General features: G+C 40.0%; 1 protein-coding gene and 1 pseudogene across 2 annotated transcripts in view; one reads left to right on the forward strand and one right to left on the reverse strand.

The window, feature by feature from the left end:
* PTGER3 (prostaglandin E receptor 3) overlaps positions 1–26,550 on the forward strand; it is a 110,585-nt gene extending 84,035 nt beyond the window's left edge. For both annotated transcript variants that reach the window (XM_077120627.1, XM_077120628.1), the window contains 2 exons: positions 21,357–21,447; positions 26,395–26,550. In XM_077120627.1, coding sequence (XP_076976742.1) covers positions 21,357–21,425 — 69 coding nt within the window. In that variant the 3' untranslated portion in view covers positions 21,426–21,447; positions 26,395–26,550. The remainder of the gene's footprint in view (positions 1–21,356; positions 21,448–26,394) is intronic.
* On the reverse strand, positions 22,736–24,814 carry LOC143649528 (uncharacterized; annotated as a pseudogene).
* Positions 26,551–27,016: the final 466 nt, after the last annotated feature.

The following is a 27,016-nucleotide window of genomic DNA, read 5'->3' on the forward strand; positions in this document are numbered from 1 at the left end:
ATGCTGTTATGTTTCTGAGGTATGGTGAAGGGAAAACGGTATTGATTCAGATAAGGGCCTTCGCTAGGGAGTGAGCAGGCTAAGAAGTCACTGTTCAGGCTGGCAAGTGAAGCTTTAAGTCAGTACTTCCTTAAAAGCCCTAAAGCAATGCAAAGGAAATAATGAAACAAGTTTCCTGGGCTATGTTTCTACTTGAGAGCATCCTGGAGAAGATTTTGCTACTGGGTGTGTCTACACAATTGGTCCCATAGAATCCAAGAGTGGAAGAGGCAGTAGAAAGCATTGATTCAAGTGGGTTTCAATGATAGAACTCCAACTGCAGGGACTGTTTGTGTGTGTGTGTGTGTGTGTGTGTGTGTGTGTGCGTGTGTGTGAAAGGGTGATAAGTCAGATTTTGAACAGGTACAAGCAAGCTGGGGTTAATATTACTCTTTTATCTGTCAAATAATTTCTGGTAGGATCTAATTTAAAGAAATGGTTTTATGTCCAAAAAAGCTCACCAAGGATTTAAATGCTAAATTTAAACTTTATGAACTGAAATGCATAAAGCACTTAGAAAAGTGCTTACTGTTTTACTATGAAAGGTAAGCTATTATTATAGTTATTATTCAAGGGGTTCTAAGAAGCTTTCCTGACCCCATAGGACCCACAGTGTGATATAAAGTCCTAGAGTTGCTATTCTTTTAAGCAAGGGCATAGAAGGTCCTCTTAGAAAGTGGATGAAATTTTCTGGATAAAATGAGACACTGTAGTCATTACCACTCTCTACTATTCCAGAAACAATTATTTTCCATTAGTTCCAGGCCCTTATTAGGGCCTTAAAGGAATGGAACAAAGAAAATTAAGTTTTATTGATGAGTTGGGGGCAGGATTTCCTTAGAGAAACTTAGGAAAGGCCCGAGAGCTTAAAGGGAAGCAAGTCTGGCGAGAGGGTACCAGTAACGGAAGACAGATGCTTGAAAGAAAGGTGACTTCTTCAAAATTCTCTTCTGGGCCCACATCAGAGGTGGAATTTCCATGCAGTTCCCAGGAAGGGCAGACAACAGGGTCACTGTTTGCTCACTCCTTATTTGCAATCTCTTCTTCCTTCTCACGCCACATCAAATCTCTGCTCCATAACGTTCCGGACCAAGTAATAGATTGAAAGCGGGAATGGAAATGAAAAGAAAGAAAGGAAATTTGTAAGGGAAGGTTGTGAGAGTTGAGAGGAAGGATAGGAAGAGGGGTCTCATCTGAGGGCCGAGGGGGTGGGTGGGGTGTCAAGTGGGACCCCTAGGAGAAGGTATAATGTTCATGAGTCTTTTTTTTTTTCCTTCGTGGGGTCAGGCACTGGGAATTGAACTTGGGTCTCCAGCAATGGCCGGTGAGAACTCTGCCTGCTGAGCCACGGTGGCTCGCCCTGATATTCATTAGTCTTTTTAAAGAGAGTCATCTCCTCTTCCTTCCCATGTGTCCTTGTACAGTCAGCTCCAAAGTGGAATGCCAGGCCAATGCCCTGAGTTCATGTTGATATAGAGCATCTCATTTTTCTAGGTCATAGTAGAGAGAGGGAGTTCTAATGGTGTGTGTGTGTGTGTGTGTGTGTGAGAGAGAGAGAGAGACAGAGAGAAAGAGAGAGACAGAGAGAGACAGAGAGAGACAGAGAGACAGAGAAAGAGAGAGAGAGAGAAAACTGGATGGAGGGAGGGAGGGGGAAGAGAGAGAGGGGAGAGAGAGAGAGAGAGAGAGAGAGAGAGAGAGAGAGAGAGAGAGAGAGAGAGAAACAGAGCACACAGAGAGAGGTGGAGCTGGGGATGAGGTGACCTCCTCTGTTAATGACCTGGCAATCTCATGTTACTCAAGTCCAACTTGGAAGGGAACCGATGAAATGAATCATAATTCAGAAGGCAAATAACCTGCTTTGTTTTGAGCAAGAAGTTCAATCTCATCTTCACTATCTGTGGGTGAGATGGGATGAAGACATTTTTCATTCTACTCAAGGTAGATAGTTCTCAGATGGTCGAGTGTTTCTATTGTTGTTAGCCTCCTTGTTATAAGTTTGTGTTTAAAGTTTAAACTAACTTCAGTTAGTTAAATACCTTGGTTCCATTGACATAAAATTTCCTTGATGATTCAGAAAGTATTTCAATATTTTGCGGGTTCATGGTCACTTTCAGGACCTCTGATTATTGCTCAAAGCCATGAAAATATATATTCTGCTTATGTGAAATGTCTGGATGTTTGGTTCTGGGTTAAAGGGAAAAGGAAATTTGCCGCACATATCACTTTAATTTCAATCAGTAAGTGACATATTCTAACTGCAATGTCTTCTAAATGATATATATAATACATATGTATATATATATATTTTTTTCAGTGTCTGTCCAAGTGCTGTTTATGTTCAGGCTTCAAAAAAGGTGATTGTAAGTTGTAAGCTAAATGCCCATACCCAAAATAGTCTTTTAAATATTTGCATCCATATAGCTCATAAAAGCTCAGATATCATAAAGACTAAATTCTTCTATATAATAATGGAAATGAGAAGTTAGAGAAAAGAGGTTAACTTGGGCCAAAAGGTCAGTTTTAAAATGTATTTACCTCTGAAAGTTGCAACTCCTTAAAAACAATGTAAGTATAAGTGAACAATAAAATTATTTTAATAACAAAGATAATACTTGATAGACATCTGTTTAAATTGATTGTCCCAACTTCCTCATGAGGAAAACGGGACTGATCTTACCATCCCTATATCATGGAACAGAAAACGGAGATTTAGAAGAAAATTGAGCAACTTTGCCAAGGATTATGGTGAGTTAAGTTAGGCTTCAAGCCCAACTTTTTTATTTCAAATTGTGAGCAATGCTTGTTGTCAATATCTGTGATATAAACCCAATGTGGACAGGTCCAGATTTGTAATATACAACTGTGTGATGCTACGCCACTTCTCTTCTGTAAAAATGCATCAGTATTATTACACAATTTAAAAAGTCTTTAAAAAATGCAGCAATCTTATGAAAACCTTGGTAATATTAAATGAAAACAATTTGTATTCATCATTGAACTTTTGGGCCTAAGACATGTCAGGACCCAAAAAATCTCCTTACGTTAACTCAGAAGCCTCTGTGATGGCATATTTTAGGTAACTGACTTCATTTCAGTCTAGACCTGATGAGAATATTATTAGTTTACTTTTATTAGTATGGCTTCTTTTTGCATTACCTTTTGTTTTCTCTTGACAACTGCCTAAAATTTATTCTGGCGGATGCAATTGCTTGTTCAGTGTATTAGGTTTTGGTCAGCTGCAGACAAATCCAAGATAACACAAGCTAAAAGCACATAGCAGGGCTCTGGATGCAGGCAGATAAATTCTTGATAAAGACAGTACATGGCTGATCTGACCACTTCCTGATCATAAGGAACTGAAGATATTTTTAGCTGTCATTTTTATTGTACTGCATCATAGTCCAAGATGGCTGCGAGTGCTCCAGTCACTTATTAGTCTGCCGTCTGGCCATCAGGAAGGAGGAAGGAGACTCAAACATCAGGAGTCACAAACATCACTTCTGCTTACATATTATTGTTCACATGTAAATGGGAGAGAGGCTGGAAATGCAGGTTTTAATTGGTTCCCAGATAATAGTCAGCCTTATTTCAAAGTAGGGGAGAGTACATCCTAAAAGTCAGCTGGCACTCTGCCATAGTCAGTCAAAGAATATTCCCTTATTTTATGTATCTGGTGAATGCATGACTTAAAAATGTCTTTCCTGTGCCTGAGTTATTTTATATCAGAGAATCAATCAAGGTTCTTCCTAAGGATCATAGTAATTTATATCACTGAAGACAAGAAGAAGCTTAATAATAAATTATCTGCTATATTATTTTGTGTTTAAAGTTTCAAAAACCAACTTCTTAACTCCTTTTATATAAAACCAAGATGTTCCAAATGGCCAAGTTGTAACTAATGGGGCTTCAGTAATTTTTCTTTGGATGCTTTACACACTTAGAGAAATGGGACTCCTTTGAGAATTTAGACTTATCCTAACCATTAATACATATAATTTATACTATATAACAAATAGTATTCAATATATATATAGTTTATATTATTTTAATGTATTAAATACATACAATTTGTACTACATAATGAATATTATTCAATTAAATACAGTTTATAATATTTTTATTGATGATGAATGAAATTTTTCTTTTAATGCCAGCACTGAGTCTTACATATAAAAGATAGGTAATCAGTGAGTGCTATATTGAATTGGCCTTCACTACTCAGCTAAACTTATTTGCCTGATAGATAAAAGACCCTTGTTAGCTTCTGCTACTATCCAGTCATTAGTCCCATGACAGTGTTGTGCTAGCTCTGACCTAATTTGATTATATTGAATGGTGGTCGTTATTGTAAGACATAGCAGGAACCCCAGGAGGCCAGGGTACTTCCTACCTCTGTAAGAGTTTGCCCAAGACAGCGACCACGACTGTGACTTCAGGGACCAGAAAATCCTCCAGAATCCTGAAGTGCCAGAGAGTAACCAAATCAGCTCTGATGTGGAGAATAAGGATTGATTATTGCAAAATCCATTACTCACTCAGTGCAATTACCGAACAAATGAGAGTTCTTAGTTGTATTTAATCCTTCTTAACTATTGATTAGGTAATATACTATAAGAGGGCATTTGATTACTTTCTTTTATCTGAGCTATGGTTCATGTGATTTCCCTTTTAAAAGCTGGAGGTAAAATTATAATGAGATCAATGATTGAGTCTCTCTGATCACGTGTTATACAACAGAAGATAACTTACACCTACCACTAGGCATCATTTGTCTTTAGATGTGTACTCCTTGTCTGGAATTGGCATGGCTTTCTCCCATTAGTCATCTTGAGCAGTATTTCAAGTTCCTTCATGGTCTGACACAGACATTGGACCCAATAACAGCTCCCATCTGGGCCAACCCACAATCCCAAAATAGACTTTGATATTGAAGAGTTCTTTTCAGCCTCAAATATCCAAAACCAAACAAAAGAGAGTGAATTCAACCATATGAACACTGAGACAGTCTTGAAACCCTTGGACAAAGACCCAAGCTGACTTTTACTTGCAGAAACCTCTGCTTATTCCTACAGTTGAGGAAATGCTAACTTCTTGGGTCTTGAAATTGAAAATACATATATGTTTTATTGACAAATCTTCACACACATACAGTCCATACATGGTGTACAATCAGTGGCTCACAAAAAGGCCTTGAAATGTTTGATATGCAGACACAGGTAGACTTAACTTCTGTTCAGACAGTGGCTCTCATCTGTCTCTGGGCAGTATTGTGAAACACTCCAGTTTTTCCATGCCCAGTGATTCACGTGATTCAGAAACCCAAACAGAAGAGAGTTCCACTAAAAGCCTACTTGTCCCAGAAAGCAAAGTTCAGTTAAACAGAACAGAAACACAGGCATGAATTCTGGCTTTGAAACCCAGAGAAGTTTGTTTTTCACCAGCAATGAAGCCCCAACAGCCATGGATGACTTCCTTCTAGCCAGTTTGGCCTGGAACACAATGGAGTCTTGGTTCAGTTCTGTGCAGAGCTACACACAGTCTCCAACTTCTAAAAGTGAAGTCCACGTGCAGGATGGCATCCACGGTTTTCTTCCAGATTTAGAAAATGGGGAATAGGGACAACAGCGTTAAATATTTGTGCTTTTTTAAAATGATATATATTATATATTCACATACCATGTAATCATTCGAGGTGTACAATCAATGGTTCACATTATCATCATGTGGCTGTGCATTTGTCATCACAATCGACCTTTTTTCTGTTTTTTTTTTTTTGGTGAAAAATAACATAAATACCAAAAAGCAATAAATTTCAAAGGGTTTTGCAACAATTAGTTGTAGAGCAGATTTCAGAATTTGTTATGGGTTACAATTTTAGGTTTTTCCTTCCAGTTGCTCCAAGACATTGGAGACTAAAAGAAATATCAATATAATGCTTCAGTAGTCATGTTCATTTGTTAAACCCTACCTTCTCTGATTAACTCTACCATCCCCTGTGATCTTTTTCCCACCCTTTAGGGGGTATTTGGACTATGAACAGTATTAGCTATTGAATGAAATTGTTTATGCAGCTGCTTAAATTCTTCGCTTTTTGTGCTTACAAGCATTAAATTTGTGCATAAATGTGGGTGTATTATAAAACAATTAAATTAAAAGGTAAATTCTTTCAAAGACAGGTAAAAATAAAGTTGTGTTGTTCAGAAAAATAGGAAAAATATTTTGGCGGAGCAGCAAAAATATTCTTTAAATCTATTCTTTGTACCTCCTAATGTGTTTTCTTGGATTGGTAATAGTTTTGTCTCCTGTGCTCTCATCTCCTTCCATCCCATGGCAAATCTTCCATCACAATAGCCCCAGAAAAGTGGGAGAGCACATGCCCAATTGAAAAGGAAGAGGGAATAGTGTGGAGGAGCCCTTGCAAACAAAAACCCTTTAAATGGTAGGAAGAGGGGAGAAGAAAGAGAAGCAGATGATGTCCTTACTTCTCCATCACAACTGCCTTATCATCAAACAGTGAGAAGTAGGAGGGGGACAAAAGAGTAGAAAACTTTCAAAGAGAAAGGAGAAATGGCCACAAGCTATAGAGGACACACCCTCATAGGGTCTCCCAGCACTCACGAGTGGACACTTGTGCAGAAGGGAATTGTGGAGACAAGGCCAATGACCTTTCTCCCAAGTTTCTCTCAGTCTTCTTTTGGTAGAAAAGGTCCCATGGATCCTGCTTCGGGTCTACTAAAGACAGTGGAAGGCTGACTGCGAGAGGGTCTGTCATGGAGGTGCTGTGGCTGGGAGAAGATGACTCCCTGGCAGAGGCAGCAGTTCCTATGGGGTGGACAGACCAAGACATTGGCCGGATGACAAGTGGGGCCAAGTCAGCAAAGCAGGACCACAGGGCTCAAAAAGTGCTGAGGAAACAGCTCACAGGTTTCACCAGCCCTAAACCCAGCAGCTGTCCAGCCAACAAGGAAGATGAGTCAATTCTAGGGTAGCCAGGGAAGACCCACCGGGCAGAACTAGAATTTATATGTGGACAAGCTGCCTCCCCTCCCCTAACCCTATCATTTTGAGAATATAGAAACTTTGTCTATCACAGAGATGCTGTCTTCACTAGGGGAAGTGGGGGTGGGGGTGGGGGGGAGGCGGCTGTGTACAGGAAAAAACCGTGAAGCAAAGAACGTTTGTCCCCAAGAGACTGAGTTAACCTAAAATAAGAAAAAAAAGAGATGGACATCAACTTTTAACTGCAAGTTTATGAACACACCGCCTACGTTTGTTAAGATTAAAAAAAAGAACCCATCTCCTACTTTGTCCCTTCCCGACTCCTGACCTGGCCAACAAATAGGGCATTAAAAAAGGTACAGTTTTTTCGATCCCTAATTTGTAGATTGGCCATTTGTAAAAATAGCAACTGTAAGAATCAAACAGATCCTAAGGGTGCTAAATAAATACGGTGACCCCTTTTTATAAATCTGTGAATATGAACCTTTGCTTTACAGTTTGCTGCATTAAAAGGTCTTTTTTTGAACAACTTATGGTTGTTCACGGAGTTCTCCATTTTTCTTTTCTTGTTAGATGGCTCCCTCTGCTCAGCAGGGATCTCATGGCCAGTTCAGTTAGACAAGTCACTGCAAGGCAGAGCTGCTGGCCCCGGACAGCCATGTGTGCGCTGGAAGGCCATGCCTCAATCCGACGCACGTCTTTCCAAGTTCCACTCAGCATCGTATGAATTGCTGCCGGACTTGCTACATTAACGCTTCTTTTCAGCATGCGTTTTCATGAAGTGCTGTTTTACAAGAAAAACGAGAAAAGGGTCTCTCAGGGCCTCTAGGGCATCCTACAATTGGACAAGAGTAGAATTTCGGTTCGGTTTTCAAATCTCTCCTTGCTTTTGGGTTCACCACGCCGTCCTGCCGGCGGTGGCGGGCTGAGCGCGGGGCCGCGGGCCAGGGTCTACCGCAGCCGGGCAGGGCGCGCGGGCGGTGGGAGCGCACCGCCGGGACAGCGCGGTCACCCACTGCGGTCGGCTTCCCGGCAGGCGCGGGAGCTGCTGGGGGCCGCCTCGCCTCGGCGGGTCACAGCCGGCGCGGCTCCCACTGCCCGAGGCGCCGGCGGCTCCCCTAGCGGGCGCCCGAGTCCACAGCCGCGAGCCCCGCCGCCGCCGCCGCAGCCAGCACCTCCGTGGCCGCACAGCCCTCCCACGGCCCTCATTTAATGTAATTTTCCCTTCAATTGATAACTAGAATGTGAGGTTCAAGGCTACCTTATTCTTTTATTAGTAGAGACATTCTGAATAAAGTAATTGTGTTATTTTAGCCAGTTTAAATGTTATTACTTAAATCAATTAGCAACATAACAGACTGCTCCAATAGCTAAACTCAGTGGCACAGCAGTTTCCAGTACGCATCCCAACAGATTATGTACGCTCACGGGTCTCTGGCCAACTCAGGTTCCCATGACAATAAATCTCTGGGGCCCAGGATTTTTCAGGAACCATTCCCAAGTGAAATTCTATTTTCAGGAATATGGATGCATCCTTCCGGTCTGTTGAGGAACAAACCCATCAAATTAAATAAATCTGAGAGTGGCGAGGATAACAAAGGGAAGGGTCATATCTCCTGAATATTGTATTGTTGATATCAAGTTTCGCATGGTTTACCTTTATTTAGTTAGGGAGCACACACACACATACACACACACACACACACACACAAAAGATAAGGTAGGATGTGAACCGGATCAGCTGTGCATGGTTATTACCAAGTTTCAAGAAAAAATAAAATCCCCTGCTACATATAAAGTGTGTCATACATCAGCTGACACATAATAATAACTAATGCCAATATGTCAGGCATTGTGTTGGGTTGTTCGGAGTTGCAGAATATTTACAACACAGTCCCTGATTTCAAAGAGCTCAGAGTCTTATTGAGATAGATGATCATTCATTTATTCAGTCAATAAATATTTTTGAGTTCATTCATACTTGGTGCCAGGGACAGTGATATGTGGGCATAGAGCAAGAATAAGAGAGCTATGAACCTTGCCTCTATGGAGTTTATAATCTGGTGCACAGGTATGCAGTAGTGACTCCAGTTGTATCCAAGTATGGAGCTCTTTTCCCTTACTGGGTGATTTCAGGAGATGCTGTCCATCCTGAATCCTCTAATGACGGCAGGAAGTCCTTCATGTTCTGGCTGCCACTTTATAGCCTACACTCTGGGCGGGGGTTCCGGGTTCCCAGGGGTCTCTCTGGCCTGTTTCCCAGGGCACTTCTCCTCTGCTGACAGTGCTATATCTCTAGCCTGAGAATTCCTCCCTTCATTTTCCAAGACTCTGTCCACAGAAAGATGTATTTTATAACAGTCTTTACTGAGTACTTTGCCTGAGACAGGGTTGCATGGGAGGGAGGAGGTAAAAAAAGAAAGAGTGGAATTTAAAACCAGAGATAACTGCTTCTAATGTTCATTGGCAGTTCCCCTGGATATCCACAAATGGACACCGCTATTCTGAGCTCTGCTGCCCTATTTCTTGGGTTAGTCATCTTCAGATAAGGGTATCTTCCTTTCTGACTCCTAACACTCAAAATCTTGAGCCTGCTTTAGCTCCCAACCACCCCCTCCCCCCTAAAGGAAACCAAAATATCAGTTAACTATTTACTCTCCAGAAACACTACACTTTCCACAATTAAAAGAACTCACTATAGTATTCTGCAGAGCAGCTCTTGACTATATACCCTCTGCGCTGGTTTGAAAGTATTGTGTATGCCAGAAAAGCCATGTTCTTTAGTCCTCATTCAATATTGTTGGGTGCAATCTTTTTATTTAAGTTGTTTCCACGGAGACATGACCCATCGCATTGTGGGTGGGGCCTTCTGAATAGGTGGTTTCCATGGAGATGTGTCTCCAACTGTTCAAGATGGGTCTTAATCTGCCTACTGGAGTCTATTAAGAGGGAACCATTTTGGAAAAGGTTTGAGAGTGCACACAAAGAGAGACGTTTGGAGATGCAGAAAGAAAACTCCTGGGGAAGCTGTTTGAAACTAAAGGCTGAAGGACCAGCAGATGCCAACCACGTGCCTTTCCAGATGACAGAGGTGTTCCAGACCCATCGCCTTTTTTGAGTCAAGGAATCTTTTCCTGGATGCCTTAGTTTGGACATTCTTATGGCCTTAGAACTGTAAACTTGAAACTTAAATAAATCCCCTTTATTAAAGCCAATCAATTTCTGGTATATTGCATTCTGGCAGCTTTAACCAACTAAAACACCCTCCCTGAGTCCTGAGCTTTACCTTTATAAAACCCAAAGATCCATTAAAGTATTTTCCAAACAAGAAGTACCAAATCCCCCCAATATGAATTCTGCTCTCACCTCCATATTGCAGAAATGGGCTCAGTTAGAACAGCCCTTCTGTGTACTGTTCACAACTAAGGGGAGGCCTGGGATGATGTAGGAGCAAAAAGCAGTGGTACTTCTTCTTTTGGGGACCAATGATAAGGAGGATGCATGAAGATGTAACTGGTGGGTTAGTCTTAATAGACTCCAGTAGGCAGTAGGGAAGATGAAGAGTATTTTAGGCATAGAGAACAGCATATGAACAGCATGCACATAAGGTTTAGGGCAGCATGGCATTCAAGGAGCAACAACAAGGTAGGTTCTGCTGGAGCTTAGATGGATAGAGAGAAAGAGAAACGAAGTTGGAGAAGGTAATAGGAATGCTTTGTGCTATGAAAAGCATTTTGGAATTTATTCTAAGGATCATGAGCACATGAAGCATATATACCAGCATGTTTGCTTATGTACGTATGTTTACTTAGAAGCAACTATGTGGAGAATGGCTTAGCTAACCCAAAAGTGGCAGATACTAGATGCTAAATGTGCCGGAGCAATGGTTTGTACCAATGTTTCCTACTCAAATGTAAATCTGTCAGACATCAGAAATTTCTGCCCAATACCATAAGAGAGAGGAGGATGGCAGCCTAGTCACAGTGTTCCCAAAATGGGAGGCAGAAGGTGTAAGACTGTGACAATTTATCTGGCAGGGCTATGTGTTTATACACACTGTTGTAAAACATACCTGTAGAATAACTTCATGGAAGAAAAGTTTCTCTTGAGCTGGTATAAGAGGCAGATTTATAGTAAAGTTAATGAAGCTCAAGCTTCAAAGCCCTTCACTTGCACAGACCTTTTCCTGGGCCTTAGTACCTAGTTATATATTCAAACTTGTATATTCATTTTTTAAAAAAGAAAGTGTGTTTGCTTCAGGTCCTGTAAAACTTGAATCTACCTTGATTTGATATGGTATCTGGTATTCACGGAGGAAGTGGGAGTTGAAAGAAAGTTAAGTGTATGTACCCCAAAGGAATCGGAGCATGTTTGGGGTGAGGAAACTGTGTGGGCAACTTAGGAGACACTGGAGGCACTGAGTTGGTCAATGAATATTGGAGATGACTAAGTAAGGATCAGATTTTCCAACTGTGCTAGTTTGAAACTGTTGTATGTACTCCAGAAAAGCCATTTTCTTTCAATCCTGATCCAATTTTGTAGAGCCAGACCTATTATTTAAGATGGAGCCTTTTGACTAAATTGTTTCAATGGAGGTGTGGCATACCCACTTGTGGGTGTGGCCCTTTGATTAAATGATGTGACTTTGCCCATTAAAGGTGGGTCTTGATTCATTTATTGGAGTCCTTTAAAAGGGGAAACATTTTGGAGAAGGGACAGTTGCTTTAGAGCCAACAGAGATACAGATGTTTGGAAATGCAAAAAGCTCAGGAGGTGCCAGGAACTGAGAGAACTGACAGAAGCTAGACAGGAACCAGAGCCCAGCAGCCATTGCCATGTGCCTTTCCATGAGCTGCTAGGCTAAGAGATGAAACCCAGTGTTTTGCCCTGGAGCAGCTAAGTCAGACGCACAGATGCTTATAGAGGAAGCCACTGGAATCAGAAGTTGGAAGCAATGGAACCAAAACAAGGACTGGCAGATGCCAGTCACATGCCCTCCCATGTGACAGAAGAAACCTGGATGCCATCTTGCTCTTTCTTTGGAGTCAAAGTATTGTTCTCTGGATGCCTTAGTTTGGACATTTTTAAGGTCTTAGAACTATAAACTTGTAAAACACGTAATAAATCCCTTTAATAAAAGCCAACCCATTTCTGGTATCTTGCATCCTGGCAGTTTTAGCAAACTAAAACACCAACTCACCATCAAAAGTACCTTGAGGGCCATTGTTTAATTACTTAGCTTCTTTGATACACAAGGAATAGCGAACCACTCAGCTTAGCTCAAGCAAGAGGAGGTTTATTTGAATGGCATAAATAGAATGCTAAGGGAGATGGAACATTATGGCAATTCAAGAGGTCAGGAATCATAGTGGGTCTGGAGAATGTAAGCAGAAGTTGGAGGCTAGATCAGGGTCCAGAGTCTCAACAACTGGATTTCATGGAACTTCAAGGTAGTTTTCTGCCGTTATCAGATTTAGCTACTCTCTACCTATTTAGTTCTGTTTCTGTTACTAGTTAATTCTTTTTTCCCTTGACAGTCTACGTAATTTCTTTTTACCTCATGATTTTGGCTTACTTACAGTATTTCTCATATCTCTTTCCTCGTGGCTCTTTCTAGCTGCCAACCTCCTCATTTTCTTAACAGTTTCAAGTACAGATACTCAAGAGTGCTAATCTCTGCCTTGCCATCTCATTGCTCTTTACCCAACAAGGTCACCAGTTATAGTGACCAAGCCTATGGCTTGGGCTTACATCTCTTGTCCAATCAGCTATGCCTGGGATGGAAAGATCCTTGGTACAAACGTAGTGGCCCAAGGCTGCTCCTTCAGCAAGTGGTGTGGGCAGGGAAATTTCCCCTAGATGGGGGAATATGAATAACATGTCCAGGATAGCTGAAATAATAAAGCTAATACTCCTGAGAGATTTGTGTCACTATGTCAGGGTTTTTTTGTCTTTTGCAAAGCACTTTGTATGTATTCACTCTTATAATGCTACTATCTTATGAAATGGGTTATTCCCATCTTATGTAGGAGGAAACTGAGACACAGGAAGCTCAAGAAATTTGCTTAAGTTCACACAGATAATAACTAGTGGAAACAGGATTCTAACCAAGTAATCTGTTCTAGAGTTCACTATCCTCTATGCCATAGGGCTGAATGTGGGATATTTTGAGGAATGGGATATAGCAGAGATTAAATGAAAGAACATAAGGAATGAGTAATTATATTTTTAGGCTTTTCCTGAGATTTTTCTTTCACCTCGGGTTACCTATACTTGCAATGATAGCATCTTTATGATACCATTTAAAAAAAACGTAAGTATGCTCCAAATGTATGTCTGAAATTCAAACTTAATTGGACACCCTGGATTTTATATGGCAATCCTATACCTGGTCCTACTGAGTATGAGCTTTGGCACTTAAATTTTGAAAATGCTCTTTAATTGATTCAGATAGCTGCTCCATTGCCAATCACAGCATTGAGAGTCTGCTAAAGGAATTACAGATATTATTAGTAAGGAACCATGAGAAATTCTTGGGAATACATGTAAATAAATATTTGTTTCACTTGGACATTTGTTTCAAAATCCCTATTTCGATTAATCCCCAAATCCAAATAAATTTTGGTTTTCAATAGGTCCGGGAAATCCTTCTTATTCCCTCCTCATTTTTCTTAGTTCATCTCTTTATTATCTACCCACTGTAATACAATCTCCTTTTTAGTCCTTTAAGTGATTTCTCTTCTTCTAGTCATCTTTTGGCATCTCCAAAATACAATGCTGGGGTCACCACCTATTCTGTCTGTGGGTGGTGAGGTATGAAGTAGTTTTCCTAAGAGCAAATCAGTGATTAACTACATAAAATCCTTCTTTCAACCAGGCCATCTTTCTGTTGCCAGTCAAAGCTTTTCCACATGGCAGTTTTGATCAGTTAATTGAATTTCGTGTGTAACAGCGTCTTTAGGCATTGAAGAGGCGGCTTCTTGCAGGATGAACTGGGTTCTTCTTAGCATAGAGAACACCATGACCAAAGCCCATACTGAATTATGACCATATTTTGTACATTTCTTTAAAATAGTTCATCATTTCCGCTTCTCCATCCCTCCTTTCCTTCCATTGGTTGACACTTGTTCCATGCCAGGCATTGGAGATATAGTCATTAAGGCGCAGACCCCATATTCAAGCTGGTCAGGGCGCCATAGGAAGCCAGATGTGAAAGCAGATGTACAGACAATGCCGTTGGTGCTCGGATGGAGGTGTGGACAGTATTCCATGGGAGCCAAAGCCTACAGCAATTATTTCTGCTTGGGGAGCCTGGGAATCACCTCGGAGAAGGAACTTTGGGGCCGGGAGAATAAAGGGAAGGGGCAAGAATTTTAACATTTGGTCCATTTTCCTGCATTAGGTTTTTGGTTACCAATCAGCAGTTCATAATCCCTCCAAATTCTTTCAAAGACAGACTTATTTGAGTGGAGTAGCAGTTCTGCTTCCACATTGCTACCCAGTTCTACCCAACCTCAGTCTAAAAGCTGAACCTCCACTGTAGCCCACCATATTTGCTTACTCTTTTGAACTCTTGCTTGTTTAGGCCTGTCTTCACTCAAGTACGCCTTCCTCTCTACCTATTCTTCTTTCCATGCCCTATATCTCCTTATTAAACATCACATCTCCTTATATCACTTTTATTTCCCCTTTCTCTGAATTCTTAAGGCTGTGATAGATTGTACTATTGTGAGAAAATCAGTGAAACTGTACTTCAAGTCTTTTTTTTTTTTTTTTAGAATAAATTGCAATATTTTAGAAGCAGGAAAAAGGAAGAATCCCTTTAAAATACCAAGATTTAAATAGATGTATTGGAGATTCCAGAGCATACTTACAGCGTAACCCTTTTGGAAAGTGAGGTTGTAAAAATTCCCAAAGATAAAGATGTATTCAGATGAAGGCTATAAAACATGAGAGCTTTTAATATAGTTCAGGCTGCTCAGAGTCTCATGGGGACCCCTGGGAATATTCATTAGAAGGAGAGGCAGTGAATATGGGTCCTTTGGTTTTTCTAGACATTTGAAGTTTGAGAAAAGAGCAGTGATAGGAAGGAAAGCTTTGTAGAGTAAGAAAGGGAAATCTTTGCTGTTGTTAGTGTGAAATGGCAAGACCCAGAAGAGAGATGACATTTCACTTCAAAAAGACCAGCAAGTAAATAATAACAGTAAATAATGTCCCAGCTGCATGCATTTCCTCAGAATTTTTATTGTGTGTTACATATCTATGTTTATCCTTTACCACAAATATTTAACTGAAGCATGCATTTTTTTTATCAAAAATAAGGAGCCAAAAGTTCTAGTTTCTAGTCCTAGTTCAAAGTCTAGACTTGAGCAAGTCATTAAATTTAACTGAGCTGTAATTTTCCCCCCTATAAAATGGAAACAACTACCCATTTATAGACACTGTCTGTAACAGCACTGCAGCACTCTTTTAAACACCAAATAGTAATGAAGCTGCCTTGTGGCAGGCTCTGCTCTAATCAACTAACAAAAACAGTTAAACAGCTCTGGACTTGTGGAGCTCATTGACCAGTATAATAGGCCAGGTCACATGTTTCAATGTTTTACCCTGATCATTTATCCAGCCTGATCACACTTTCCTGATGAAACAGGTATTTGTTGAATAACCATTTTGCTCTAGGTGTGTTCACAGGTGGATCAAGTTCATAGATTGATTATAGGACTTAGTGATGGAACTAAAATAAGGAAGTTGAATTCCAAGCAGGACTTTGCTGCAGACTTAGCTTTCTGACTACCAAAAAATATCTGCCTCTACCTCATATCCTCAGTGCTAATGAGGGAGATGGATTGCATGTTTTCTGAGATTCTTTTGGCTTTTAAATGTGCAGTTCTGCCTCCTCTAAGTGATTAGTACCCTCTTGGTGTCAGCTGGCCTGGTGCCTAAGAAGAGCTCGCTGGCTCTCAGGATTTGCCCATTTTTGTGTTATTTCACTTGTTTCCCTTACTAGATTACACATTCCTTCAGGGCAGGAACTAAGAGGTACATGCTATATATACTGTCTGCATCAGCTAAGACTCATTTGCTATTAGAAACTTGGATTTGCATTTCAACCTTCTAATATATATCTCTATTCTGTGTCCCTTTGGCTAGGTCAAATTCTGCCCCTGCAACTGAATATGTTCTGCTTGTTAATTTGAGCAGTTAATTTCATGTATCATGAAACTATAAAACTTAGTTCAGTCCTTTTTGGGATGATGTGTTGCTTCCAGAATAATGAGGTTTCACCGTGTTTATATACAAAGAGAAAGAATGTGTATGAGCCCATTTATTACAATATCAGAGATGATGGCATATATCAAAAGTTTCCAAGAGACTAGTTTTACCAGCATGGGAATGAAATCTACATTACGGGGGCGGGTGGGTGGTGGGTGGTTTAGAGGCAGCAAAGCAGTACAGAGTGGTAGTTAGCATGTACCTTTTGGAACCAGGCTACCTAAATTTGAACTAAACTGTCACTTACCTATGTGTGATCCTGGGCAAGTAACTTAACCTCTCTGTGCCTGTTTCCTCATTTGTCAAGTGGAAATAATAAAAGTACCAACTATAAAAAAAAATTAATATGTGTTAAGTGTTTTGAACACTGCCCGGCAAATGGAAAATGCTTTACAATTTGCACTACTATTTAGGAGGGAGTTGATCAGAAAGAAATAGGAGCAACAGCTGTATCACATAGAGAAGCTGGTGGGAAAGTGAAGCAGGAAATTGGACCACGTTTTCAGGAAATGAAGTCAAGCAGTCAAGCACAGATATTTCTATGTATTTTGTTTCCCAAGATAGGGGAAACCTATGCACGTCTGAAGGTAGATGGAAAAAATTCAGTGACTAGAAAAGGCAGAAGAGGGAGGGAATACTGCAGGGGCACGATGCGCTGTAATAAGGGCAAAGGTAATTAGAAATGATGCAAGGGAAGAAATTCTAGAACACTTTTCTCTCCACCCCTCAGGGATCCAGTGATGCTTTATAATGTGTTGCTATTTTGGCACTGAAATTCTGAAGAGGACATAAAGTACAGACAACCATACCCCTCAGTTGTTTAGAATTAGGCAGTTGATAGGAGGAATTTAGTGAGCTGATGTGGAGTGAGTGGAAATAACTTGCTAATGACATGCTGAAGAGAAACTATGGCTCTGCAGTGCAGCCGGGTCATTTTGGAAGGATCCGCGCCGACACTGTTTAGCAGACAGTGGAAAGTGGTTCTGGGAATACAGGCGTCAGGCATCCTCAGCCAAACCACAAAGAGCCAGGGGACCCGACTTGCCATCGCAGCAGACCAAATAACTGGGTTGTGCCCAGGTGCCTGTGGAGTGGCCACTCACACGTCAGCATTTTACCCCAATTACCATAGCCCAAGTGTCCAATTCAAATTGGAAGATCAACAACAACAATAACGACACACACATACATAAATACTCTTTGCTCTGTTAACTAGATTACTTTGAAGTATCCTATAATATGAATTTTACTAAGAATATAGCTTACTAAAATAAAGCAGATTTACCTGAAAACTTTGGACTCTTTATTCAGACAGAAGAGGAGCTTTTCCAGCAGATTGGGTATCGAGTATGTCTGGCAATTTGGGAAAGATACAGTAGAGCTATGAGCTTAGCTGAAATAAGAGGAAGGGGAGTTATCTTGGGTGGGAAAATCTTGGTCCGCATAAAGGAAAATCTTATGGTGCCAAGATCTAAGATGGGTAAGATAGGTCCATTCAATGGTCTCCTTAATGCCTGTCCAGCCTGTACTACTGGGAAAGCCTCAACTTTGGTGTGAATGAAAGTCAGTGTTTAAAAGGGGTATGTGTTAAATGAACTTAAATGTAAAGTAGCCTGGAATCATTTGACACATGGTAGGTTCTAAAATGTTTCTACCTTTTCGCCTTTCCTATCCAAAATAATTCCCTTTTAATATATTGTGGGTTAAAAAACTATCCCAAGCTAAATGGATTCCCAGCATCAGTACAGGAAGTGGAATTTATTTTCAGCAGAGCACTCTTCCCAGAGTTAATTTGCTGAATATTTGCTTGGTAGTGTGTTCCACACTTTTAGAGTCCTGCCCAGAACCCTTCAGATGCCATATACCTACTCTGTGCACCCATCTTCAGCTTCTGTGCACGTTGCTGCTCACACTTGTGACCGTCACCAGCTTGCCTGTGAGCAGAGCCAGAAGGGTCTAGTAGTTTTATTTCCCACCAAAATTAACAAAGACTGACAGGGATAAAATAGAAAAGCCCAGACCCCCTTATCTAGAGATGGGAAAAACTTTGCGGTGCAATTTACCTTCCATACTTCCCCAAAGGATCAGGCTGATGCTGGACCTAATCCTGCCTGACTGCTTCTCCTTTTCTGTCCTATTTCCCCACTCCCTTACTGGTTTCTCCTGGCCCCAGATCCTTAATAAATCACTTGCATACAAATCTTTGTCTTGGAGAGTACCAATCCAAGACAGGTCCCCCTTTATTATTGTTTAATTCACACAACAAACATTCATGGGGCATCCAAGTACTTTTCCCAGTCCATGGAAGAAGACTGATACATACTTAAAATGTAACTTTGGGTAGTCTCAAGGTATTATGTGACTATCTGGAGACTACAAATTCTGGAGCTGAGGATGCTTTTAAAATACAAGTTTACTGTCATAGCTGATAACGTGGCGTACACCTAGTAGGTATACATGAATACAAAAAGATTTGATCAGTCCTTGGTCTCATGATTTCAGCCATTGAAGAAGACCAATCATTTGCCTAGAATTCCATTTTATTCAATAAACATTTATTAGGTTCCTACTAGGAACCATTATGTGAGAAACTGACAGACTAATACATATAATCTGATGAGATAAGTACATCTTGAATTATGTTTAAAGTGTTGTGAAAATATGATAGAAGGAATGATAATTTCCCAAGAAAATGGAATGGCTGGGTCTTAGAGGATAAGTAGAATGAATTCCATAGACAAGTGGAGAGAGACATTTTAGGGAGAGAAGGAATAGCTCACTTCGCACTTATTAGCTGTGAAATTGGAATGTCTCTGGAGGAGTGTGTGGTTTAGTGGGTTGAAGTAAGATTTCCATGAAAAGGAGAGGCAGGAGATAAACCTGTAGGTGTAGGTTGGAACCACTTAGTGGGGTGTTCTAGAAAGCCTTAATTTAGAATTTACCAAGGTTTCTCTTAGAAGCCCAGTGAAGGATGTGTTAGAGAAGAAAGTCGAGCCAGAGACACTTGTTAGTTGAAGGCTGCATTAGTAGGTCACATTATATATAATTTCCAATATCTAACCACTTTGACCTAGCAGAACAACAATTTCATATGGTTCAAACTGATACACCAGCCAAGAAGAATGAAGGTGAGAATCTGAACTCTGGCATGAAGACTGGATAAGAGGGAACAAATAAAGACACCCATAGGAGAAAAAATCGACAGTATGATCCACGATTGCTGGGTATAGTAACCAACAGAAATTAGACCTAATGGTGAAGCGAAGGTTCCTAATGAAACTGGTGGAGAACACCCTTAAGGGAAGTAGGACACCCAGGAAGAGTAAGTTCAGACAGTGAAATAGAGAAGTATTCCATATTTTAGAACTCCTGGTTCTTCAGGAATTTTCTTGCTATGACTCTCTTCTTTAATTCCTTCTTTTTCTGTTGTTTACCATTGGACAGGAGTGTGAAATTCAAATTCCTACAGTTGTACTTGCTACTAAATTGATCTAAATGGACTCAACTCCATTTATTTAATTAAAGCAGCCCTCTCAACGAGAATCTAAGTGATGGCAACACTAGAAAACTAGTGGTCAGTTTGAGTAGGAATCCATCCTAACCAGGTTATTCTACAAAAAAGGAAATGTTTTAGGAAGGATCGTAAGAGGGGGTTCTGTAAGTCTCATAGAATAAATAGGAAAATCTGTTACTTTGTTTTCCTTCCACAAGTCTGGCCTCTCTTCCAAAACCATTACATTTCCCTTAAAAGTGTTACTAAACTTTTCTGTTTGCTCTGAAGTAAATTTTGGCCAAGAAATATTTTTTGTTGCACAGAAGACATGTCATTTTAGGGAATGTCATACAGCACTGCCTTCCATTTGCAAATCATCCATTTGCTTAACACAATTAAGAACTGAAAGCCTAAATGTCTGTCTGGATATGTCACGTAATAACACACTTCTTGGGATGGGCATGTTGTTTAAGACAGTAATAAATAAAGTTTGTTCTGAGAAAAAAGGATTCTAGGGAACCAACAAAAACAGATTGATTCAGATAATATTCATTTTCATTTCTTTTCACTTTTTCTTGTAAGGGAATTACTGGAAAATATATTTTAAACATATTTGTTGAACTGTAGCAAAATATTTTCTTAGTATTTTCATATGCAGCCATGGGGTTTAGGTTATGAGTTAGAGATTACTGTTAAGAGATGGGTCTCAGGGCCAATTATGCAGCATCATTCATTCATGCCACTAATACTTATTGACCATGAACTATGTGCTGGGCACTGCTGCTGAAGATACAATAAGCAATACCAGTTCTCATGAAATAATGATGAATATCATGCAAAAAATTATTCATTGCAAACTGTAAGAGCCTGGAAAGGAAAATAGTAGGTGCTATATGTCAGGGGGCCAGTCCTAAGTCAACTGAAGACAAGTAGGGGTTTGCCAAATGATGAACGGATGAGCGATCACTCCAGGCAGAGGAAAGTACAAATTCAAAAGCCCTGAGGCAGGAGGGAGGGTGACACTGATTAGGATGTTCAAAGATGGCCAGTATGGACGAAAAGAAAAAAGGCAAAGAATTTGAAATGAAACAGGTAGTTGCAGAGGCCAGGTCAACCAGGGTCTTTGGGGCCAAGTTGAAAATTCTAATCTTTATCCTTAGAGCAGTGGGAAGTTATTGAAAAGTGACAAACTGGAGAGGGGTAGAACTGGATTTGTCCGCATGAATCACTTAAAGTCAATGAGTTTTTATTTTGTATTTAACAAGTGCTGTGGTAACTGCTCTAAGGATTTAGAAATCATATCAGACATAGCCTCTGCTCTCCAGTAATATTTAGTGTGGAAATACAGAAAAAAGAAGAATTTGAGCAAAAGCATGAAGGCAGGAATGAGATAGTCTTGGGAAGATAATATCTAAAGTATCTTTCATTTACTTGATCATAACCAATGTGAGTTGATGTGCGCTTCCTTTTTAAATGTTCAAAGGGTGTCATTTGACAAACTGAATCATAATCAATGATCTGTCCACTGAAATCCTCTGTCTATTCACAGATCAGGCACCACCCAAACAGCTATGTGTCCAGCTTCACCTCGTTGCCCCACCGGTTTCCTCAACCTTGACATGGAGTGACCATTTGGAAAGGTGAGATTAAGAAACTGTCTGAGATTCACATCACATCTTCCCCCCATCTCTCATCTGATCTGAGTTCAGGCTCAATGACAAAATATCTCTGAAGATTAAAAGGCAATTAAACACAAATATCTGATAAGGAGGACTAGGTTCCTCCCAGAAGGTGCTGATTTTTAAACATCATTTAAATTCCCACAAGCTAAGAGCTTTCCGAGACTAACTGTGGTCTGATCTTCTGACTGATCAACTCTCATGCCATGAAAAAGCCAGCATGTCACCTATTTTTCATGGTAAGAACAGTCTCCAGAAACATTTTAAGGCTAGGATACTCCTGTTTTGATTCGCCATAGAATTCAGAGTGCTCACCTTATGTTTAGCACACTCTTGGTTGCCCTTTTGGTGGGAACTCTTTTGTATAAAATATGTATTTGATTGAATGAAAGCTCTGGAAAGCAGCCTATAATGCCAAAGGTGATGCACAACTGGCCATATTAAATTTGGCCTCAAACACCTCTTTTCAATATTTCTGTGAGTGACTGTAAGAGTAATTGAATGTGAAGTTTGCAGGGACCTATGCTTTTTTTCAAAGATTGTGAAAAGCTTAAATTATTTTTTCAAAAATAGTGCATTTGACTTTTCAGATAAAGTGGGCCTTTCTTTTTAATGGAAAGCCAGCATGCCCATTTTATTCATTCCCTGGATAATGTTGGTTACGATAACTCTTCTGCTCAGTACAAGTTGTTATTATGAATGCAGACATTCAAGCAACTCAACTTCTTTGGACATCTATTGTCCCATGATTGAGGTAACTGGATGATAATCACTTCTGTTCTTCTGCCTAAAGAGTATGCATAAGCTGGCTCAGCTGTGAAAATAGTTTAAAAGCTCACATGACCAATAAATTTGTATGTAGATCATCTTTCAATATCCTTCTCCTAAATATTTGTTCATAATGCATATATTCCGGGCATTATTGCACTACAAACACAGATTTTCCTGGAAAAAATGAACGGAAAAGAAAGGAGATACCCAGTTCCCATCTCTTTATTGGTAGGCAGATTTTGATTCTTTTTTAAATTTTTTAATTGCACTTAATTTAATTTTATAGTACTTTTCCCTATTTTAATAATAAGCCATGCTTTCTCTAGAAACCTAGGAGAATAAAGAAAATGAGAAATAAAGGCAGCTTGCTTTTAGTTTCACCACTCAGGAAAACTCTATCATCATTTCGTTATATTTCTCTTTTTAAAAAATATGAATATATATATACATATTTAAGAGCTTAAGCTAGTTACAATGTTGGAAATGCTCTTGAGAGTAGCAAGAGAAAAAGTGGTTGTGACAATTACATAAATCCAAATTAGAGGGTTGCATCTTGGACCACAATGATGGGACATGGACTGGAAAAAAGTGGATAGATTCCAGAGGTATTTGGGAGATGAATCTATAGAACTTGGTGATGTAGGAGTGAGGATGAGGGAATAATTGAGGATGACTCAAGATATACACTGTGCCTGAAGGCTTTTCCACATTCTTTACATGCATAGGGCCTTTCTTCTGTATGGATTCTCTTACGTAGAGTGAGACAGGCAATCTGGCTGAAGCCTCTGCTATATTCTTTACAATCGTAGGCTTTCTCCCTTGTATGAATTCTCCGATGTCGAGTAAGGCATTTATAATGGCTAAAAGCTACCCCACAAACATTACATTGATAAGGTTTCTCACCAGTATGATATCTTCAATGATAAATAAAGGATGCCCTCTGTCTGAATGCCTTCCACTTTCAAGAACTTCATATAGTCTTTTGCCGATATGGAGTCTCTGACATTGGATAAGAAATGAGCCATCACTGAAGGCCTTCCCACATTTGAAACATTCATAACATTTCCCACCAGAATGAACTCTCTGGTATTGAACAAGGTGTGCAAATCTGACTGACGGTCTTACCGCATTCCTTACATTCATAAGGTTTCTCTCCAGTGTGTGTTTTCTTGTATTTTCTGAGGCTGTGTGGAGTGTGCATTTTAGCTGAAAGCTTTCCCACATTCCTTACATTCATAAGGTTTCTCTCCAGTATGAACTCTTACATGAAGCGTAAGAGAGCCACGATGGCTAAAGGCTTCCTTACAAATATTACATTCATTAGGTTTTTCTCCTGTATGAATACTTTGATGTATAATCAGGGAAGAGCCACAGCTAAAGGCCTTCCCATGCACACTATATTTGTAAGGTCTCTCTCCTGCATAATTTCTCTTATCCTGAATAAGTCTTACGTGATCAATGAAAGCCTTTGCACAATCAATACAATCACAGGGCTTCTCTCCGGGATGATATCTCTGATGACTTATAAGAGAGGTATTCTGCCTGAAAGTCTTTCCACATTCAATACATTTAAAAGGTTTTTCTCCAGTGTGAACTCTCTGACATGGAATAAGATCAGCATTCTGGCTGAAGGCTTTCCCACACTGACTACATTCAAAGGGCTTTTCTCCTGTGTGTAGTCTCTAGATGAGCACTCTGGCCAAATGCTTTCCTATATTAAATACATCTGTAGGGCTTACATTTGATACTTATATTCATGATACATTCATAGGGCTTCTCTCCAGTATGAATTCTTTAATGAAGAGTAAGGGTTGAGATTTTGCTGAAAGTTTTCTCACAATCATTACATTTCAAAAGTTTCTTTTCTCCATGGCCTTGCATTTTTTTTTTAAAGGTTTTCCTATCTGTGTCAAAATTATACATTCTCTCTTTTATGGGAAGAACTTGTTTTATATAAGAAAATGTATTAGGATGAAAAATTGTCCGAGATTTGTTAGAGAGGTCTCTTTTCTCAATAAGCGTATCCATATGAGTGATTGTTTCTAGCTGAAATGTGTTTTCTGATTTGCCAGCTCCCTCATATCATAAAGATATGAATTTACCAGGTCTCCAGATCTCCAGTTTTCTTCTAAGGAAAGGAGGTGGGAGGATTCAAAACTTGGCTTGTAAGTTTTTTCATTAGCAATGCCTGGGTTAATTTTTCCTCATAAATGTCCTGCTTTGGTGATAATTCTCATATGCTCCAATCCTGGCTGGGCACAGGTCTCTCCTTATCTCTCTCTTTTCACCACCCAGGACTCTTTCCTTTGCTCCTAATAAGGAGATCACATATGGTTTAGAAATGCAACTTGGTGAGACCATGTTCCTGTAGTTTTCCAGCATTACCTTCCTGTATGAACTCCTCTGAGCAAGGTTCAACCATTCCCACTCATCTTGGGAGAAATCTATGCTCACCTCCATGAAAGTCACTAAACTCTGAGACATGGCTTTAGAAAGTTCTAATCCTTTTGCCTCCACTTCTTCCTGACTCCTCATTTGGAGAAGGTCTTTGCCCAGAGAGGGCAGAGCTCAGGCAGTTGAGGGGATTGCATGAGGGCCAATACAAAATACAGAGAGGGATTCTGGAGCCAGCCAGATCTGGATTTGGCTCTTCCACTTACTAGAAACTACTTATTCTCTCTGTCCTCATCTCTGTAATCAGGCCCCACGGTCTTTGTCTCGTGGACCTGGGGGCTTCTCCTGAGTTCTGGCCCCTCCAGGCAGGCCAGGCAATGATCTTTGGCACAGAGATCTCACCTGGGCTTCTTTCCCAGAACTCTAAAACTTTAACTCCCACTAGGCTCTTCATAGTTGGCCGTGGCGGTGGGGGTGGGAGTATCCTCCGGGAGAATTTCCAGCTTCTCAGCCACTGACGAGCCTTCATTCATCCAGCAGACCCGGTCTCCCACAGGCGGCCAGGACGTGCACGCATGCGCGGAGACCCCACCGCAGCCCCCCACAGCCCTGCCCCCTCGCCGCGCCCGCGTCGTCTCACCCAGGCACCTTGCCTCCGCCCCCCTCCCAGTGGCCCAGCCAGTCACGCGGTCACGGTCACCGGCGCGGGGACACCGTCAACCAGCCAGTTATCTGTCGCCGCTCATGCTCGTCCCCGACGCGCGCGGACCCCAGCGCCTCCCTGGGTAGCTGCCCCCTGCCCAGCCACCGCAGGCGACCCGCCCCCGGCTTTCTCCCGTGACTTTCCTGTGTATCCATTTTCTCCCCTGCACTGTATTCTCGATTTTGTTTTACATACTTGTGATAATATTATAGATGCATTTTGAAACTTTTTATTTCGCTTAAGATAAGCGCTTCCCAAAGGGTTCACAAAATCTTTGTACATATAATTTTAATATTTATCTGATAGCCTGTCACACTATAGTTTACTCAATCATACTGTCTACTCAAATTAGGTCATGATGAATAACACTGTATCATTACCCAGAACTGAAATATACAATTCTTTTTTAGATTTGATTTTTTTCCATATGTAGACTTTAAGGAATAATACTATGTACATTTTAATGTTCTTTAAGCATGCATGGAATTCAACTGCTTTCCAAAAGAATTATAGCAATTAAGATTGTATCAGCAATGTGTGAGAGTCTGTTTGATCCTAACTAGCACTGTACATTGTTTTAAAAAATAAATAAACACAGTTCTTTGTTGATGCTGTAGGAGAAGGATTGTATTTCAGAGCTATGCAAATTTGCACTCATTTGTTTTTAGGCTATAGTTATATACTGATCGAGACTAGTTTTTATAAGATTATTTGACCATTCAATGTTCCTACAGTTGGTATAGCTTCATGGATTCAATTATTCTTCCAGATTAAACCTGCAATCAGAGAAATTGCCTAGAAAAAAGCACATACTTAGCATAATTCAATGCTCAAAAGACTTAAGTGACCCAGAGTCCAGAGTAAATTGCTTTGATTTATAAAATGTAGGAAACTAGTTCAAATAAGAATGTTTTGAATGTCTGAAGCATACATATTTACTGTTTATATCTTACTTCTCACACCATAGACAAAATTAAAACAGAAAAAACCAACAACTCCCTATACGTACTTATAATGGTTTTCTCTCTCTATTTGAACAGATAATGAAAGAATGGATTTGGACTTTTCATCGCAATCCCTGCCTCCCTGAGATTGTATATGTCTTCCCACCTGAGAAAGAGAATTTTATATTTTGATTTGGAGTGTTTCTTTGTTTTCATCTAATTTTTAATTAAATTTTTTTCTTGTCAACCCTCTCTGCGATTACGTTTTTTATTATAATCCATGCCTCTGAATATTAAGTTAACTTCTTGAACTGGATTTTGAATGTATATTTAAAAAATTGGACAGAATTTTACAGAAGACGAGTAGAGAGAAAATGAAAAAGAGAAAAAAGCCCATGCTTCAGGAGTTTGAATTCCACATTCAAACCTTTTCTTAAATCTTAATATGCACATCCATATATTTTATAATTTTTATATTAGTCAGCATAACTATTTGACAGTGAAAAGTCAACATATTGAGAGGAAGAAATTAATTAACAGAACATGAACTAATGAAATAGAAAAAGTATGCCAAATAAGGCAGGAGGGTATCATGACAAAAGATATTTATGCCAAATCTGTGACTAATGTTTTTATAGGTGTGTACCTCTACAGCCAAGTTTGGACCTGAACTTCTCTAAGTGTCAATTCTGGTTATGTGTTGTTTAGTAACCCAGGA

Source organism: Tamandua tetradactyla, chromosome 11, assembly GCF_023851605.1.
Source record: "Tamandua tetradactyla isolate mTamTet1 chromosome 11, mTamTet1.pri, whole genome shotgun sequence".
NCBI classification, from domain to species: domain Eukaryota; kingdom Metazoa; phylum Chordata; class Mammalia; order Pilosa; family Myrmecophagidae; genus Tamandua; species Tamandua tetradactyla.